The 18,992-nt window shown below is 28.6% G+C and overlaps 1 protein-coding gene across 1 annotated transcript; it reads left to right on the top strand.

Annotated features, from left to right (window-relative positions):
• Window positions 1–12,413: 12,413 nt before the first annotated feature.
• LOC105851033 (uncharacterized) lies at window positions 12,414–14,969 on the top strand. The gene is made up of 5 exons (XM_065804366.1): window positions 12,414–12,592; window positions 12,785–12,996; window positions 13,079–13,183; window positions 14,200–14,373; window positions 14,576–14,969. The coding sequence occupies exons 1-5, from the start codon at window positions 12,556–12,558 to the stop codon at window positions 14,768–14,770; spliced, it is 723 nt and encodes a 240-aa protein (XP_065660438.1). The 5' UTR covers window positions 12,414–12,555; the 3' UTR covers window positions 14,771–14,969.
• The last annotated feature ends 4,023 nt before the right edge of the window (window positions 14,970–18,992 follow it).

The raw sequence follows: 18,992 nt of genomic DNA, 5'->3' as shown, positions 1-18,992 counted from the left end.
ATCTTACAGATGTAATACCAAAATTTGCTAGACAGTTATTGTTAAATAAAGATGTTAGTTATGGTTGTTTAAAAAGACGGCCAAAACCTAAAACTAATAAACTAGGTCCAATTCTAGTTGAATTAGCTGAAAATTACTTTGCAACACAATTTTAGCATCAGTAAAAAAATTGAGACGTAATGTACAACAAAAAGATATTTACCTTGCCCAGATTTGACTGAAGTTCAGAGACTTCTAGACTTTAATCTCAAAACTGAAATAAATAAAATTAATCAAGGAAAATAAACAATCATTTCTCTGGTATGGCATCCATGGCAATAATTCAAATTCAAAAAATAAAATCAGATCAATATATTTTTACATAATTCATCGGCAGATGGGAGTTAATTTGAAAACCTGTCATCGTTATACTTAAATGCTACGATAACAAACTAAATGATTTCAAAGTAGTAATTTAAAAATGAATGTGGTAACTGAAAAATACAAATCGATTGTAATCATTGGCGACTTTAATTGTCTATCAGTTAGCCGGTAAAATGGTTGTATTGACTTAATTTCAAATGAGAATGGAATGAAATATAAATTTACAGATATTTTAAATGATAATTTTTTTATCAGTATATCAAGATACCAACTTTCAATCTGTCAGATGAACAACTTGTGAATGCCTTAGATTTTGTCTTTACAACTCAGTCAGCGAGTGTTTGTTAAATAGACTCAAAACAAGTTTTAGGAAACATAAACGTCTCATACTATGTTTCTGTTTTATCTTGTCTGATATAGAAGTTCGAAACAACAAAAGCAAGTAAAGATTTATGTTTGCAAAATCTGTTTGTGAAATCATATCTAATCCAATTTTAAACGCTGACTGGATATAATGATTTAGTAATAAAATTGTACAAGAAATGTTTCATGAATTGATTTTTTAGAAAGAGTTGACATGTAGCTATTTTACTCATTTCAGCAAATAAAACATTAAACTCTCTGAAAATTAGGCCGGAGAATCAAATGGCCTCTGGTTTAAAAAAAGTTTATTTACAGTTTATTTTATCTATTTTAATAATTTTACAATAACTGTATGAAAATTTTTTCTTACATCTTGAACAGTACAGAGGTATGGATGTGCTATTCCACAAGCAACTGGCTGCCAACAGCGCTGGTGCACTTTAACTGGCCCACGAGATGATAAAAAATATATTGCTGCTACTTTAGATCTTCCTACTTGAAAAAGAACAGCCTTAGCTAATTCTTGGCTCATTCTGAATAAAATGGACAACTTCACAAAAAAAGGCAAGAGCACATAGGATTTCATCATGTCAGAGTCGTCAGTATAACTTTAGAAAAATTAAATGTACCAGGTAGATTATTGTTTGTTTTCTCCTCTTTTTTAATCTTGAGAAGAATTAGTCTACATTTAGCACAGGTAGCAGAAGGTAAATCCTCTTCATTAAGAACATAGTTCTTAATGAAGTATTTCTGAATTCTTAGAAGTATCGAGTCTCTTATCGTTGGCACCAAATCTGAGCCACCAGATTTTAAAAGCACACCAGACTTTAACACAATTTTCAGTGTGTAATAAAGTCTTGTTAGGAATTGTGATAATAGATTTTGACAACAAAAATTTATGTGCTTTTAAAATTTTTGATTTTCCAAGTTTTTTTCAAGCCATAAATTTTTTAAAAGTATTGCTTATCCTTGATTCAAAACCAAGACTTAAACTAAAAGCTTATGAAACCAATATAAATTATAAGCGGGGCGCCAAAAGCATTTTTCAGTCTTTGAGATAGCTAACTTCAAGACATGGAGCAAACTCCAAATATTTATATGTTTACACTTATGTCAAATAAGAATGCTTTGCGAAAAATGGCGATCATTGGAGCTTGGGAACAAGAAAGCCACTAAATTTTGTCCCCCTTCCTGTCCCAAACGTGAGAGCAACAAGTTGATGAAATATATTTTCAACTATTTTCAACTAGTCTTATTTTCATCAATAAATTTTAGGTTTCATAGTAAAATCTCTCAGCGTTCAAAAATCATGACAATATAAAATTTGCAACCCTCTAAAATTGAGGTGGTTTAAACTTTTTATCGCCATAATTTTTGAGAGCAAAATATTTTCAAAAGATCGTAAAAATCATGTCTATGCATGCACCTAAGACCTTGTACAAACATTTTCTGAGGAAACTTATTTTTACCTTGATGGTAATTCCATGCTTATCTGCTAGCCAAAACTTTACCGTGAAATTACCGGTGCTTCACCGTATACAATACGGTATTTCTCCGTGATCGACTTTCACGGTGTTCTACTGTTGTTATTACGGTACCTTGGATCGTGAATACTCACTTACGAAGTCGTTCATCAACTTAACGATAAACTGCCGTGAAATTTGAAAAGTTTTAAATTCAGTAAATCGGGTTGCCATGTTTTTTTAATATTTAGTCTTAACATTAATCTCTAAATAATCTTTAATTTAAATAATTCTGCCTCTTTTATTGATTCTAGAATTTATATAATATTATTTGTTTCAATCACATTTCTTGTTGCACTCAACATATTATATTTCTTGCTGGACTTAATATATTATCTTTTGTATATAATAATATAGGAAAGATTTGATAATTTATATTATGTATACCAGATAATATTATTATATATATATGTATCCTATATCTTATATAAGGTACGAAGACTTAAAATACAGCTAGATGCAACTATTTTTGATTTTTTTTCCTTATAACTTTTACAACTTTTTTATTTCATTTAAGTTAAACTGAATTATTAAAATTTATTTATATAAAGAAAAATTGATAAAAATGCACCTAGCTGTGTTTTATGTCTTCATTCATATATTATATAATATTATTTTATATATTAAATAATATTATTTCCGGATTTTAAATCAAATAGCAAACCTCCGAGTAGGAATGGTAGATTAATCGGTGTTTCAAATTAATCGATTAACGATTAACTTTCGAAATAATAATCGATTAATTTCAATTAATTTTTACAAATAAATTCTTACAGTTTAAAAAAGTAAATACAGCTTCTTATGATTTTCTTTTTCATCAGATATGATGTAGATAAAAAAACATGAGTTATTAACAGTGTCATCATTTAAACTTCCTAACTTAGTAGTAAGTAAACCTGCAGCACTACAACTTCTTACTGCTTCTACAGAAAATGGTGGAAGGCTAAGCATGGCGTTGTAAACTTTTTCTTATAACATCAAAAAATCTTGCGGGCGCCCTTGAATCCTAGTTAATAAATCTAGAGATTATACTCTTCTATTTGGCTCGTTTCCAGTGCTTTCAAGTACTGCCATTTTCTCGTTTAATAACAGTCTAAACCTCTTGAGGGGACGACTTATTAGTTAGTCCTTTAATTTTTACTGTTTTTGAAATTATATTTGATATCATTTCTGTTAATTCTTCAGCTTTAGTTTTTTTTCTTATCGTTTCTACATTACAAATACATTTAATATCAGACTGAAGCACTGTTCATTCTTCCTCATGTAGAAACAAATGTGTGAAAACATCTTGAGCTAATTTAGCAATTTCATTTTAATTTGGGTATTTTAAAAGATTACCTGGTAACTCTGAATCTGATTTAAAGACATCTGGGTTATGCAAATAGCATAATCCAGATGTCTTAAAATTAACAATAACGCCATTTCTTCGTGCAGTAATTCTCTCGGAGACGACATTTAATAACTTTTTACCAATGTTAGTATTTTATTCTCTAAGATTTTGTAGTAAAGACAAAATAATTTTATCAGATTTTATTAGATCACAGCCTCCTATTCCAATACCATAACACTAAACTCTACAATGTGAAGAGCCTGAACAATATCAAAAGTGTGTTTTACTTTTTCTGATAAAATCAAATTATTCTAAATATATCTACAATAGCTTTTCCAATAACATTTTTAATTCCAAATATCGTTTTAACCTACTAGTTAAAGAATTCCATCTTGTTTTAGTACCAAGAATAGGCCTAAATCTGATTTTTCCTAAATCTGATCTACAAATGATTTAAAGGGTATGATTTTAAGTTGTGTTTTTCTAAGCAGCTTGATAATTTTACGAACCCTTGATATAATAAATTGATAGTCCTCATTAAGTTGCATTTCCTTATCAACAAAGCTAATACTTGCCTTATTTAAGCATTCTTTGTTTTCATTGTTATCATCAAATATGGAACATGATTCCTCATTTTTATTTACCTCTTCCATAATTAGTTCTTCTCCAGTTACTTCTGTTGCTGAACATTTTTTCTTATAAGAATATAATATACCGCAAGATGAATTTCATGGCAATAGCAATTTTGATGAGTAACTCCCATTTCTTGCCTCATTTTAGTCTTGTTTGATGCACTATCAGTACACACCCAAAGATAAAATAGACCAATTTAAGCCAAAATCATTTACTTTTTCAATAACAATATCAACTGCTTTTTCTGAAAACATTGCACCAAATATTCTAATCATTTCAAGACTATGATAAACTTTGTATAAACAATATACATAAAGACACAAATACCTTCTAGTTCCACCTGAAGTCCGCTTATCAAGAGCAATTGAAAATCTTTCTTCAGTTATTTGTTTTTAGTCAACATCGTCACAGCTCAATCTGAAAGTCAAAAAACTCGGACATCTAGTTTCATAATCGTAGGGCTACCCAAATCAGACAAATATACATGCAGTGTTGACAGTGCCATAATTGACAACGCTAGCAGAATAAGCAGTGTTGACAGAAATAGCAGTGTTGACAGTGCCATATTTGGCAACGCTAGCAGAATAAAATATACAAAGATAGACAACGCAATTCATAACTCTTGCATAATTGAGGCCTCCTTAATGAAGAAACAATCTCGATCAATAGTGTTTCATAAAATATAGTTACCACAATATTTCTGAATTTGAAGGAATGTTCTATTGTAAAAATCGAACTCACTCACCACAGCATAAACTCAACGAGCTACAAAATAAAATGAAGAAACTTAACAACAAACTTCATGCTGCGGATATACTTGACAAACCATTTCGGAATGTTATCCACAGAAAACAAGAAAAATCTGCTGCATTTATGTTTAAAAGTCAAACAAACAACAAAAATATGTCTTTACCTTTTTAGCAAGCACCCTTAAACAGCATAGTCCGCGTCTGCTTTTAACAGTGCAAACTGCACTATTGTGAGAAGATGCTTGCAATGCTGTGCAAACTTCTGTGAGAAGAAAAAAAAAGGGAACCTAATTCTAAGAATCAAACCGAAAAGTAAATTACATTTGCCAAAAAAATCATTTGAAGACTAACAGTCACAAGCGACTTTTTTACATTCATAGACACCTTCGGCAAACTTCTTCCGTTTTTGGGTTGACAACCTATACTTATTAAACAGCAAAAAAAGGCCTTGAACTTAAAGCAAGATTTACCTCTATTTATAAATCTGAAAAGCAACACGTAATATTTTTTTCTGAAAACTGGTTTAGATTTATATCAGACACTAACATTGCTGGCTCTCAGCTCCATAAAACAGACCGTGATGGTAGAGGGAGCGTGTTGCAATAAACATCATAGATGGACTTACTAAGAGCGCAGAGAGTAGCCGTGTCACAGTGGTTACTCACCTCAATTTCCGTGGAACAAATCTGGCACATAATCCATTTTTAAACACAAATCAACACTTTATATCGCTCAATACGTAAAAAATGATGACACGCTCACTCAGATTCTTGCCTCTATTATAGCGCGACAAGTATTGTCAAATTTAAAGCGTGCAACGATGCTTTTAAATTTGACAATACTTGTCGTATAAATTTGCACGCAAAAATACGTAACAAACATTAGATTGCATGTAAAGCTTTAACCAAAGTGGCAAAGGGGCTGTCCTTTATTTTAAACAACAACTAGTGAGCAGTTTTAAGAATTACCCGAAAAGTCTATAGTTACACGTAAAAAGTAAGCCTAAAATTCATAATCTCATTAGTATGCTTGTAATTAGCGATGGTAATATCACCACAGATTTCAAAATTATGAGTTCGACAATAAGCAATAACTTACATTCAGTCTTTTTCAAAGAACCATAAATACCTATTTGGTATATGTATTAGTGGTCTATTTGAAGAGAAAATAACATCAACTTGCAAAATGTACGAAAGTTTATTTAAAGCGGCCACAATATAAAACTACATATTCGGCCTAGACGATACAAAATCAATGGGGTCTGACGGATTACATTCACGCGTTTTAAAAACCTATGCAAAAGCTTTTGCAACACCTTTTGCACCTATTTTTAGACAATCCTTTCAAATTGAGGGGATCCCACATTTATGTACAGGTATCTCTCGCCTCTGCACCGTGCAAGGTGATGGAGAGAGTTATAAAAGAGAGGATTATGAAACACTGAACACTACACAAACTAATTTCAAAGTCTCAGCATAGATTTGTATATCACAAAGGTTGCCTTACAAATCTGATTAAATCCATTGACATTCTCACGGAGACAACTTACCGTGAACACCATGTTGAAATTATTTTTAATTTTGTTGAATAAGTTAAATTAATTGAGCGTGACCTTGGACTACTAATATCCGACAACATCAAAGTCAAAGCAAAAGTTCAAGCAGCAGCTTAGGCTAGAAATTGAATGTTTGGTCGTCTCAAGAAGATATTTAGGTGCTGTAACCTCCAGCTCAGGAAAAAAACTATACCATCTATACGTATATGGCAGCATCTAGAGTTTAGTGTGCAAGCCTGGTGTCCACATCTTAAATCTGAAATTGTACTTCTCAAACGTGCCCGAGAATGTGCAACAAAGAAAATATCGTTGATAAAATATAATTGTTACGAAAAAAAAATTTAAACACTTGTCAAACCAAACTGGAAGAAAACGAAATTCGTAGTGACCTTGTTCTGCAATACTTAATCGCGCAGCATTCACAAGAAGGAACACATAGCACAGGGTTTAATTGATTAACCCACGGTGCCCTCTTTAAAATAAATGTTTAAGATGCTGCTTTGGCTGCAGCAATGTCCAAATTAAGCATAAGAAAGACTGGTATGCTTTTCTTCATTAGCACTATAATTTCTACGTATAAGTTTTATTGATTACTGCAATAAATTAAATAAAAAGGCTCTTTCGCAATGCTTTGTGAAAAGACGGTTAAGTTTTCTTAGAGAAAAAAATTAGGTTTTCTTTATGGAGAGAAAAAAACAACTAAAGAAACAATATCATTACGAACTTTAATGCAATAGCATGATTTCTATTTCAATTTATAATAAACATTCAGGAAGTAAGTTTTCAATAAAAGAGCAACTTGTGCGTATTGATTTAATTTTTAGCTGTTGATAATTAAGAGGCTATATATTTAAATATATAGTCTCTTGTTAATGATCATCAAAAAGAAATCTTGCTTTTAAAACAAGCTTGAATTTCATTGTTACTGGTACTTTTTTTTCAATTTAATATTTTTTTCCACTAGTTTTTCAAAAAAGTTTAGTTAGGATAATAAAGTGTAAATGCGTTTACAACAAAGACTTCTTCAAAGAATGGAAGCTTATAAGAGAAGATACCAAGAAGAAGTAGAATGATAAGTATGTCATTTATAAGTATCGGACACGGTGGTTTGGCTAATATTAAGGACCATTGGAAATTACGTAAAACTACTTCCAAAATTCAATTACAAGCTGTTCTAAAAATGTTAATTCTTTTTTCCAATAGAGAGTGTACGATGTACGCATCGGAATTAACAAACGCATATCAAGTTATGAAGCATCGTTATTCATTTCGTATGCAAAATGTGCTATATTACAGATAATACTAATAAGTGTATAAAAAATATGCATTCAGAACCGGTGGTTGCAGCTAAATTTTCCTTAGCCCGCACCAAAACAACTGCGTCTTGAAATGATATTTTAAAACTAAGTAGCTATATAACTCTGACTAACCCTGGGTAACCCTGACCTCGACCTAACCCTAACCCTGTTATTACATTTCGGAACTGCTTGAAGAAACGGTAAATACGCTATAGTTTTACGGTAAATATTTACTATAGCTTTAAGAAAATCAAACAAAAATATGCTAGGTATGGGCGCACAGGTATTCTAGCCGTTGCCCAGCGCACATCGTGCACAACACACTACAAACTTCAGTAGATAGACTATGGAAGTTATGTTTTATAAAACATTTACCCACTTTTCAATTTACGCCGTGAAGACTAAAAACCTTAAAGAGTTTTGCAATTTCGTGGGAGTACAAAATCAAAAGATTTTATTCCGTTTGGGTATGCGTTGGCTTTCATTACAACATATAGGCTGCAATGAAAGATAACGCATACCCATTTTTTTTATTAGATTAAAATTAATTTTTCTTTCAGACGAAAAAGCTTTAAAAATTATTTATCTTTTTCTAATGTCCACTTAAGTGAAGCTGATCTATTTTTTGTTTATAGCCAACCACCTGTATTTGAATTTGATTTAGAAGTATTTAAAGACACAAGACATGTTGCATTCAAGTTTTATTGACATTTGAAGAGACAATTGTTAACAAAAGGCGGGATAAACATTATCTAACAATCAATGTATAAAATGTCTCAAAACAAGTAAAAGATGAAATATCGCAAGTTAATTTGTCAAACATTTTTCGTGAAAATGACAATCTTTATATGTGGAAAGAAACAATTTTATGCATAATAGTATTTTCTTAGATGGTACGTTTAAAATTTTCTTAATGATAGATGAATTGAATTAAATAATTCACAACCTGTCTTGTAGTGATAATGTAGAACGTATTTTCTCTTTATTGAATCATCAGCGGGCAAATGAACGAAATTGGATGGACTATTCCACTATAAAATCCATACTAGAAGTGCTAACGAATACAGAAAATTTGCTAAAGCAAGTAGGATTAAGTAAGAAATATGATTAACACATGTGGCCCATAATAATTTACTAATATTATATGAAATATGAAATATTATTTAACGCAAATAATAAACAAGTGTTTAATAAAGCTTCGACTTGCCATCAAGGAAAAGTCATCAAATAGCATAAAAATGATAGCAATAATAATAAAAAAGATGATATATATATAAATATATATATATATATATATACATAAGTATATATATATATATATATATATATATATATATATATATATATATATATATATATATATATATATATATATATATATATATATATATATATATATATATATATATATAAATATACTACTGTGATCGAAAAGTAAGGTGATTTTTTTTATAAAATGAAAAATCTTTATTTATTCTTCCAAATCTGTATCGTCCCCCTCAATATAATCCCCCTCGGCCCCGATGCACTTTTGCCAACGTTTTTTCCAGTCTTCGAAGCATGCCGAAAAGTCCTCGGTAGGGATAGCCTTCAATGCGCGTGCCGATTCACGTTGGATCTCTTCAATGGACTCAAAACGATTTCCCCGGAGTGGTCTCCTGAGCTTTGGGAACAGCCAGAAGTCACACGGTGCTAAGTCGGGCAAATACGGTGGTTGTGGAGCAACATGGGTAGAGTTTTTGGCGAAAAACTCACGAAGAACCAGTGCTGTGTGCGAAGGCGCATTATCGTGGTGCAAAATCCAAGAGTTATTGGCCCATAATTCCGGTCTCTTTTTGCGAATAGCTTCACGCAAACGTCGCATAACGCTTAAATAATATTCCTTGTTGACAGTTTGGCCAGTTGGAAGGAATTCGTAGTGCACGACACCACAATAATCAAAGAAAACAGTCAACATGACCTTGATTTTTGAGCGACTTTGACGTGGTTGCTTCGGTCTTGGCTTGCCTTTTTCACGGTATTCACTCGATTGGTTGGTTGTTTCAGGGTCGTATGCGTAGACCCAAGTCTCATCGCGAGTAATAATTTGTTTGTAGACGTCTTGATAGTCAGAAAGCATTGCTTCACACGTTTTAACGCGACGCTCTTTTTCAAAGAAATTGAGAAATTTCGGCACCAAACGTGATTTGAGTCTTATGAGGCCTAAATGATCCTTCAAAATTGCTTGCACCGACCCAAATGATATTCCAACCATGTCAACAAGGTCTCGAATGGTTAACCGACGATTTGCAAGCACCAATTCTTTGATTTTGTTGATGTGGCGATCATCAATCGAAGTCGATGGTCGTCCGGAGCGTTCCAAGTCATCAACACGTTCTCGGCCTTCTTTGAAGTCTTTGCACCACTTGTAAACATATTTTTGAGACATAGTCTCTTCACCGAAGGCCTTTTGCAACATTCGATACGTTTCAGCAGCAGAAATATCATTCCGCAAACAAAATTTAATAGCACTTCTTTGCTCAACAAAATTAGACATCGTGAAAATCGCCGAATGCACTTTTGGTACTTCAGAAACAAGCGTAAACAAAAAAAAATAATTATGAGTTTGACATGTAATTTGGCGCAAATGTTAATGACATTACTACCAACTTAAAAATAAAAAAGATTGGACGATTCGAATAAAGCGGGAAGTTTAAATTAAAAATTCACCTTACTTTTTGATCACAGTAGTATACATATATACTATAGTATAGTATATATATAAATATATTTATATATATGTATATATATATAAATATATTAATATATAAGTGTATATATATATATAAATATATATATATATATATATATATATATATATATATATATATATATTATATATATATATATATATATATATATAGACACAAATAAATATATGTATATATACCTATATGAATATATATATATATATATAAACAAATATATATATATATATATATATATATATATATATATATATATATAGACATAAATAAATATATGTATATATATTTATATGAATATATATATATATATAAACAAATATATATATATATATATATATATATATATATATATATATATATATATATATAGACATAAATAAATATATGTATATATATCTATATGAATATATATATATATATAAACAAATATATATATATATATATATATATATTTATTTATGTCTATATATATATATATATATATATATATATATATATATATATATATATATATATATATATATATATATATATATATATAGACATAAATAAATATATGTATATATATCTATATGAATATATATATATATATATAAACAAATATATATCTATATATATATCTGTATATATATACATATATTTATTTATGTCTACATATATATATATATATATATATATATATATATATATATATATATATATATATATATATATATATATAGACATAAATAAATATATGTATATATATATATATATATATATATATATATATATGTATATATATATATATATATATATGTTTATATATATATTCATATATATATATTTATACATATATTTATTTATGTCTATATATATATATATATATATATGTTTATATATATATTCATATATATATATTTATACATATATTTATTTATGTCTATATATATATATATATATATATATATATATATATATATATATATATATATATATACATATCATCAAATTTAAATAAAACATAAAGTTTTTTTTTTTGTATTTTTTGGCTTTATACTGCTAGAACGCTTAGAGCCTTAGTCGGGTTAACAAAAGCTAATTTATATAAGTAGTCTTTGACGTATGTTTCCCCGTTTTTATCATTCCTAATTTTGTATCCCGGATTTTTAGTTTAAAATATAGACATCCTAGGTATATGAGAATTGAATTTCAACCCTCATATAGTCAGGGTTAGTAAATTAACAGTAGTTTGAATTTATTGATTTTAAGAAATTGACGAAAAGCTGGATTACTTATAGGCGCACTGCAACAGAAATTAATATTTTCTCTATCTGTTATTAGCACCAACAACCTATTATTAGATCTAATATAAATAGATGGAAGATTTCAGTATATAAAATTTGTAAACGGAATAAACTCAAAATTTTATTTTTTGCGATATGAAAATTCACTCCTCATATAATATCAACATAAAATTAAACCCTTAATAAGTCTAACTTAACGCATTTTAATTATTAAAAAGTTTGTTGAATAGTTTTTTTAATGTTTTAGCATTATGTCGTAACAATTGAGTTTAAAAATAAATTCTAAACTACAAATAAGAAAAGTATTTTTATCTAAGTTTCAACTAGCCATTAATGAGAAAAAGATGTTAAAAGGTCATAAAAATGATAGAAATAAAATAATAACGCAGAAAAGTAATAATATTTAGTGCCGAAATTAACAAATTTCTATGGTTAATCACTTTAATGGAAAGTTTATAAAACTAATCGACATAAATAATGAAAAAGCAGTTAACAGAATCTTGTTTCGATAACACGAAACTAGATTCTGTTGATCGAAGAAAAGAAACCATTAAAAATTCGTTTCTTATGAGTGAATTTATAAATTTTCTTGGGAAATTTTAGTAGGTAACTACCTTTATTCACCAATGATATAAAAGGAAAAAGAAAAAAATAAAGAAATGAAGAATTTTGGAAAAAGTATAACTGTTTGCAGTCGAAAACAAAATAATGATGAGAAAAGCAATGGTGAAAAGCTTTCTTTTAGGTAAAATGATCCAATGATAGATATCTCGTGCGTAATAAAATTGAAAAATATATAATTTTTTTTTTATAGTTTTATTTTTAAGTCATATATATATATATATATATATATATATATATATATATATATATATATATATATATATATATATATATTATATATATATATATATATATATATATTTCACATTTTCAGCAACATTGATTATGATATTGATTGAGGCTAAATCTGTTACTTCGGATCAAAGTAAAGACTCGCTTTTTACAAACCCACTGAATGAAAAACTCGTACCAAAATGTGAAAAAAAATCATGCACTGAGGCAATAAGGAAATTCAATAGTTTAACAGAAGATCTGATTATGGATAGGTATTATCTGGTGTTCGTTCATCGTCTAAAATGTTTACTGGCAAGTTTTGTAAAATTTCAAAATAGATTTTTTATAGAATCTTTTTATAAGATTTTTCATATAGAACTTAGTGTTTTTATAGGTATTACGGTTAACTAAACACGACTCGACCTCAAATGATTCTGCTTGCTCTTATCATACTACGGAAGGTTTCATTAAAAGTCCAGATGTAAAATCGCTATCTTCGGTAAGAATTTTTAATCCAAAATTTGTTAAACAAATTATGTCAAATATTGGTCTCAATTTATTTTTAAAAAACAATTTCGAAAAACTTGTGAATATTTGGAGCATACTTTCTATATGCCAATTGGTGAGCCTGCATATGACCGAAAACGATGCAAAACCTCTAACCGCGTTTGGCTATGCGCACTTACTTACGTTTGTATATGGAAAAATGAATTTATCTACATTATATTTTTCGATATAAATTGTTTATTTTTCGGTAAAGTTACTTAAGTATACCTGAGGCGTTTGCTAAGTCCCGCCCCTCTGTTCAGACTTAAAAAGCTGCCAAAATAGCTAAAATATAAACTAGTATAAATTAGAGTTAATTTAAATATATATACATCTATATATATACATCTATATATATATATATATATATATATATATATATATATATATATATATATATATATAAGGAAAATCTTCTATTACTTGAAGTATTATCATAAATCAAATTACTGATGGTGAATATAACATTAGTTAAGTATATACGTCAGTTGTATTTACGTTAGTTGTATATACGTTAGTTGTTTATACGTAAGTTGTATATACGTTAGTTGTATATACGTTAGTTGTATATACTTTAGTTGTATATACGTTAGTTGTGTACATGTTTATGAATATATATGTTAGTGGAGAGAATATCTATAAAACATGAAATTTCTCTATAAGCGGTTCTAAACCTCAGGTAGATGTTACATCTAATCAAAATAGTGTTAACTGTAACGGAAATTATTTAACCATATTAAGCGTTTTCTGTTATTAAATTAAAGTGTGAATTACTACCGTTAAATTACTACCTTTTTTTGAAATGCTAAAGGTTCTCTTTTTTAAATATTAGAATTATGTTATGTTATATATTATTTATATACTGTGGTATAAATTTATATTAGTTAAAAACCCTGTGGACACTTTTGTACTTGAAATTTTTTTTGGCATAAAAGTTTAAAAAAAAAATAACGAAAGCATTTTTCTTAGGATCTCGCCGCCCTTCGGCTTTATGAAAACTTGTTAGATAAGATTCTTAAAGAACTCTACATTGTGATGAAACATGAAGCAAGTGTTGACTCTGGTCAAAATTTTTTGGTGTCGATGTTACAAATGTGCAACAGCGTAAAATCGCTTTACATACGAATTAAGAGTATTGTAGAGGTTTGTAAATACAAAACAAATAATATACTGTTTAAAAGTTTATTGAAAAATTTTAACAACACTTTTATGTTTTTATCAATTTAAAAAAGTAAATGAACCACCCTTATTGTTAATAAGGCCCTTGGGTAGATACATAATCCGCTCCCTGTATTTATATATCATGAAGAAGTAAAAGTTACAAAGATTTATGATTTTGATTTAGATTTTTTCTGAATGTAACTGCGAGACATTTGAGGAAACTAAGGAATCGTATATTCAAAGCTACGATGTCTTGAGAAAAAAATACGACCACTCTAAAAGCATGTTGATTATTCTCAAACAGCTGGGAATTTTAAAGAAAATTTTTAAAGAAGATTTTTGGGAGAGAAAGAAAAAGTATGTCTTATGTGACACTTGAATTTTTCAACTTCAATTAAATAACATGATTTGGTATTGTTTCAAACGGTTACAAAGCAGTGTGACGTTTTTTATGCGCGATTTAGACTGTATCGGATATAGTATTTTAAAATAACTTTCAATTATAATCATAATGTTTTTTTGTGAGTTTTCAAAAAATAATTTTCTTGATATTTAATACAAAACCCAATTTACAAGTTTGTAAATGATATTTTAATTGTTTTTTTAGAAATAAATCAAAGAGACGTCGGAAAAGTTTTTGTTTATTTTTTTCATAAAAAGTTCTCTTTTTTACAAAATATTATTTTACTTGCTTTCTTGTCGGTTAGTTTATTTTATTTTATTATTTTTTCGTTGTCCGCGCAAATCAAACACGTGGTCAGCGGTAATAATAAAACATATCGTTTTTTTTTTTTTTTCAGCATTATATTTTGCCGTTTAATAAATATAACAGTTTTCATAAATTCACAATTAACTTAATGGCCGGAGCAAGAAGAAAGCATTGATTTGCCTTATCGCCGAGCACCGTGTTACAATTTATAATTTTTACAAATTTGTTTCTAAGTAATTTCATGTCAAAACAACCAGGCCATGCAACCCTATGTCCTTGGATTTTATTTTTATTTTTACTATAGTAAGTACATTATAAAATAAAATAAATCCCAAAATTTCAAGGTCTAACTCCCAACGGTTCGTCAGTAATGGTTGTTTTAGTTTTGGTTACTATTATTGTTTGTTCATTTTCCGCCATTTTTAAATGTACATTTCTCCTTATAAAACTGATTTAAAACTTATTTAAACATGTGAATTCTAAAAACAAATGACTTAGTTAATCTGAAGGTGTTTGAAGGAATCTTAGTTAATCTGAAGGAATTTGAATATATAAACAAAAAACTCTTTTTATAATTAAAAAGTACCTAAATATTAATTATAAATGTTAAAATAAGGAACACCTGCTTCAGCAAAATTTTCAGGTGTGCGGTAAATTTTTTAAGCTTAAAATTTCAAATTAGATCATTGAATGTTTGAAGAACATTGTGTGATAAAATCATATCTGTTAAATACATAGTTTTTTAAATATTTTTCTTTTGTACTATAAATGTATATATATATTGCCATAGTACTTTAAGAAAAACGTTATTTCCTATCTAAATCGAAGTGTTTCTTAGGTTATGAAAGTTTTTTAAAGTATTTTTTTATTTTTTTTTGTTTCCTTTTTGATTCCTTGTTTCCTTGTCTTTCCAAATTATCAAAGTTTAATTGCTGAAGTCAGACATATTCATCTAATTTAAATGTTGCAATAAACCCTGCATAAATGTAATTAATACTTGTGCATTTTTAACTTTGCAAGTATAACATTTTTTAATTCATTATCAAAATGATTTCATGTGATATTAGTAAAGTTTCGAAGTCAGAATGCCTCATATTCTAGAAATAAAGAGATTTTATTACTGCATGACCTAGACACTGATACTCGTCAAAACATCTTATGGAGATCTGAGTTACGTGCTGTGAAGAACTATTCAGCATTTGGAACCACCATTTTCACTACTTTGAAAAAAGATTTGAAAAGAAAAATGGTAATTGTTGTGACGTTAATAAAGTGCATAAAAAAAAAAAAAAGTTATTTGATTTCAAATATATAAATACTATGTGTAAAAGTATACAACACGTATCTTAAATATCCTTTTTTTTTTAGGTAACTTTACAATATCTTTAATATTGCATAGACACTTTGAGTCATTAGGATTAAGATTTTAACCTGGGTGGAAGTTATGTACTAGCTGTAAGTTAAAGTCAGTTTTATCAGTAGATCACCCTAGTGAAAATTGAGTAGATGAAATATCGACAGAAGAAGACGAACCATTTACTCATATTAATTTATCTCTGGAAATCTTAGGAAAATCTCCTATTAATTTGCATTGTGTTGCTTTACATCAACGTGTTGCCTCTGCAATGAAAAAAATATATAAAATCAATAAAAAAGATTGGTGAAGATTTAGCAGCCCATTATGAAATAAGTAATTCACATTTTATAGATAATGCTACTGCGTCTTATTCAAAAACAGAGCAAAATACAGCATCTGATCTGGATAAATTGACACTATTGATTAAAGAACAGATAAATGCTTCTGACTACAAAAATAAATTAAAAATTCTCACTTAAACTCCTAAATCTTGGTCTAGAGACTATGCTTCTAACTACTTTGAAGTTAGTGTGAATGCTATTCGAACAGCACGTCATATGAAACAGGAGACTGGCACACTTTCACTCCCATTGAACAAAATTGAAAAAAGTGCTCCACTTAATGTTGTCTCCATTGTTCAAAGTTTTTATGAAGATAATGAATACTCACGAACAATATCAGGTAAAAAAGATTATATAAGTGTTGGAAAAGATAAAAATTACAGAATAATGTGCAAAAACTTGCTATTGTGTAACCTGAAAGAATTCTAAAGTGAATTTAAAGTTGTATATCCAGATATTAATTTTGGAATTTCTAAGTTTTGCAGTCTGCGTCCTAAGTGGTGTGTAAGTGTTGGAGCCTCAGGTGCTCACTCAGTGTGTGTATGTGTTTATCATCAAAATGCAGTTCTTCTTTTATATGCAATGAAATGGGATATAGCTCCTAAACATTTAATGAAAAAGGTTTATTTTTAGTTATAAGTGTGTTTAATGTACGCTATAAGTTTGGAAATCTAAAAAAAGATATCAGTTTATACGGAAATTAAATTTGGTATTACTTTTACTTTTAATTATTATCATAATTATTTAATGATTATAATAGAAAATTTCATAGTAAATTATAATAAATAAACTTGCTTTTTAGGTGGTTTGTGACATTTCAAAAAATGAGTGTATGGTTATAGATGTTTGAGTTGCCAAGGAACAGATGCCTTACAGCTATTTCTTCTTAAAGAGCTTGAAGAACTTGATTTTGATGACGAGTTAAGTTTTAATCAATGGCAAGGTACTCACAAGACCCAACTCGTCACACAAACTGAAACTGTTGAAACTTATATAGAGTTAGTAGTGAAGTGTATTGGTGAACTAACAGCTCACTCATATATTTCTAAATGCCGAACAAAGTTTCTTAAAGATTCAAAACTCAAATTGAATGAAAAAGAGTGTATTATGATAAAAGAGTTTATTGTGACTTTTCAGAAAATTGTGAATTTGTTGTGCAAGATATCATATTTGTTGTGCAAGATATCATATTTGTTGTGCAAGATATCATATTTGTTGTGCAAGATATCATATTTGTTGTGCAAGATATCATATTTGTTGTGCAAGATATCATATTTGTTGTGCAAGATATCATATTTGTTGTGCAAGATATCATATTTGTTGTGCAAGTTATTATATTTGTTGTGCAAGATATCATATTTGTTGTGCAAGATATCATATTTGTTGTGCAAGATATCATATTTGTTGTGCAAGATAAGATCTCAAGTTATCATTGGTGTAAATCTGTATGCACCTTTCACCCAGTTGTTTTATACTATAAAGTAAATGGCATTATTTTACACGAATCATTTTATTTTATATCTGACGATACGATACACGATACCAGTTTTGTCTCTCAAGTTCAGACTATTTTATGTAATTATATCAATTAATTTCTTCCTTTAATTTTCAAATTGTACTACTTTTCTGATGGATGTGAAGGACAGTATAAAAATTATAAAAACTTTCTAAATCTATGCCATCACTCAGAAGATTTTTTATTGAAAGCTGAATGGATATTTTTTACTACCAGTCACAGCGAATCTTTATGCGCTGCAGTAGGCGGTACAGTAAAACGAACAATAGCAAGAGAAAGTTTGCAACGTCCAAAGAAAAATCAAATGCTAACAATCGATGCAATGTTGGGATTTTGCACTCAAAAAATGCTCACAATAAAGTTCTTTAAAATTGATAAAGAAACTATGGGTAATGTTAGAGCTACGCAAAATAAACGATTTGAGAAGGGAAAAACAATACCAGGAGCTCGAGAATTTCACCATTACATACCAGTTTTGAAAACATCTATGTTATTTAAAAAAAACTAGTAACGATATAAACCCAAAATTTATTAATATAACTAAAAAATCAAGTTACTAATATTTAAGTTTAATAAATTTTGAGCTAATGCGAATATTACGCATGCACATATGACTCGTTTTGCTGGATTGCAGTAGTCGAAGAAAAAGATGAAGAATATAATGATATAAAAATGAAG

The sequence above is a fragment of the Hydra vulgaris genome, chromosome 08 (assembly GCF_038396675.1).
Source record: "Hydra vulgaris chromosome 08, alternate assembly HydraT2T_AEP".
Classification (NCBI taxonomy): Eukaryota; Metazoa; Cnidaria; class Hydrozoa; order Anthoathecata; family Hydridae; genus Hydra; species Hydra vulgaris.
Note: the sequence above shows the minus strand (reverse complement) of the source record. Positions and strands in the feature narration are given on the sequence as shown.

What these genes read in the sequence shown, in the direction of transcription:
- LOC105851033 (XM_065804366.1), top strand. Translation starts at nt 12,556, where the DNA reads ATGATGAGAAAAGCAATGGTGAAAAGCTTTCTTTTAG. An exon ending in ATCGTCTAAAATGTTTACTG is followed by an intron (nt 12,997 to 13,078) that starts GCAAGTTTTGTA and finishes GTGTTTTTATAG; the next exon opens with GTATTACGGTTAACTAAACA. An exon ending in ATGTAAAATCGCTATCTTCG is followed by an intron (nt 13,184 to 14,199) that starts GTAAGAATTTTT and finishes CATTTTTCTTAG; the next exon opens with GATCTCGCCGCCCTTCGGCT.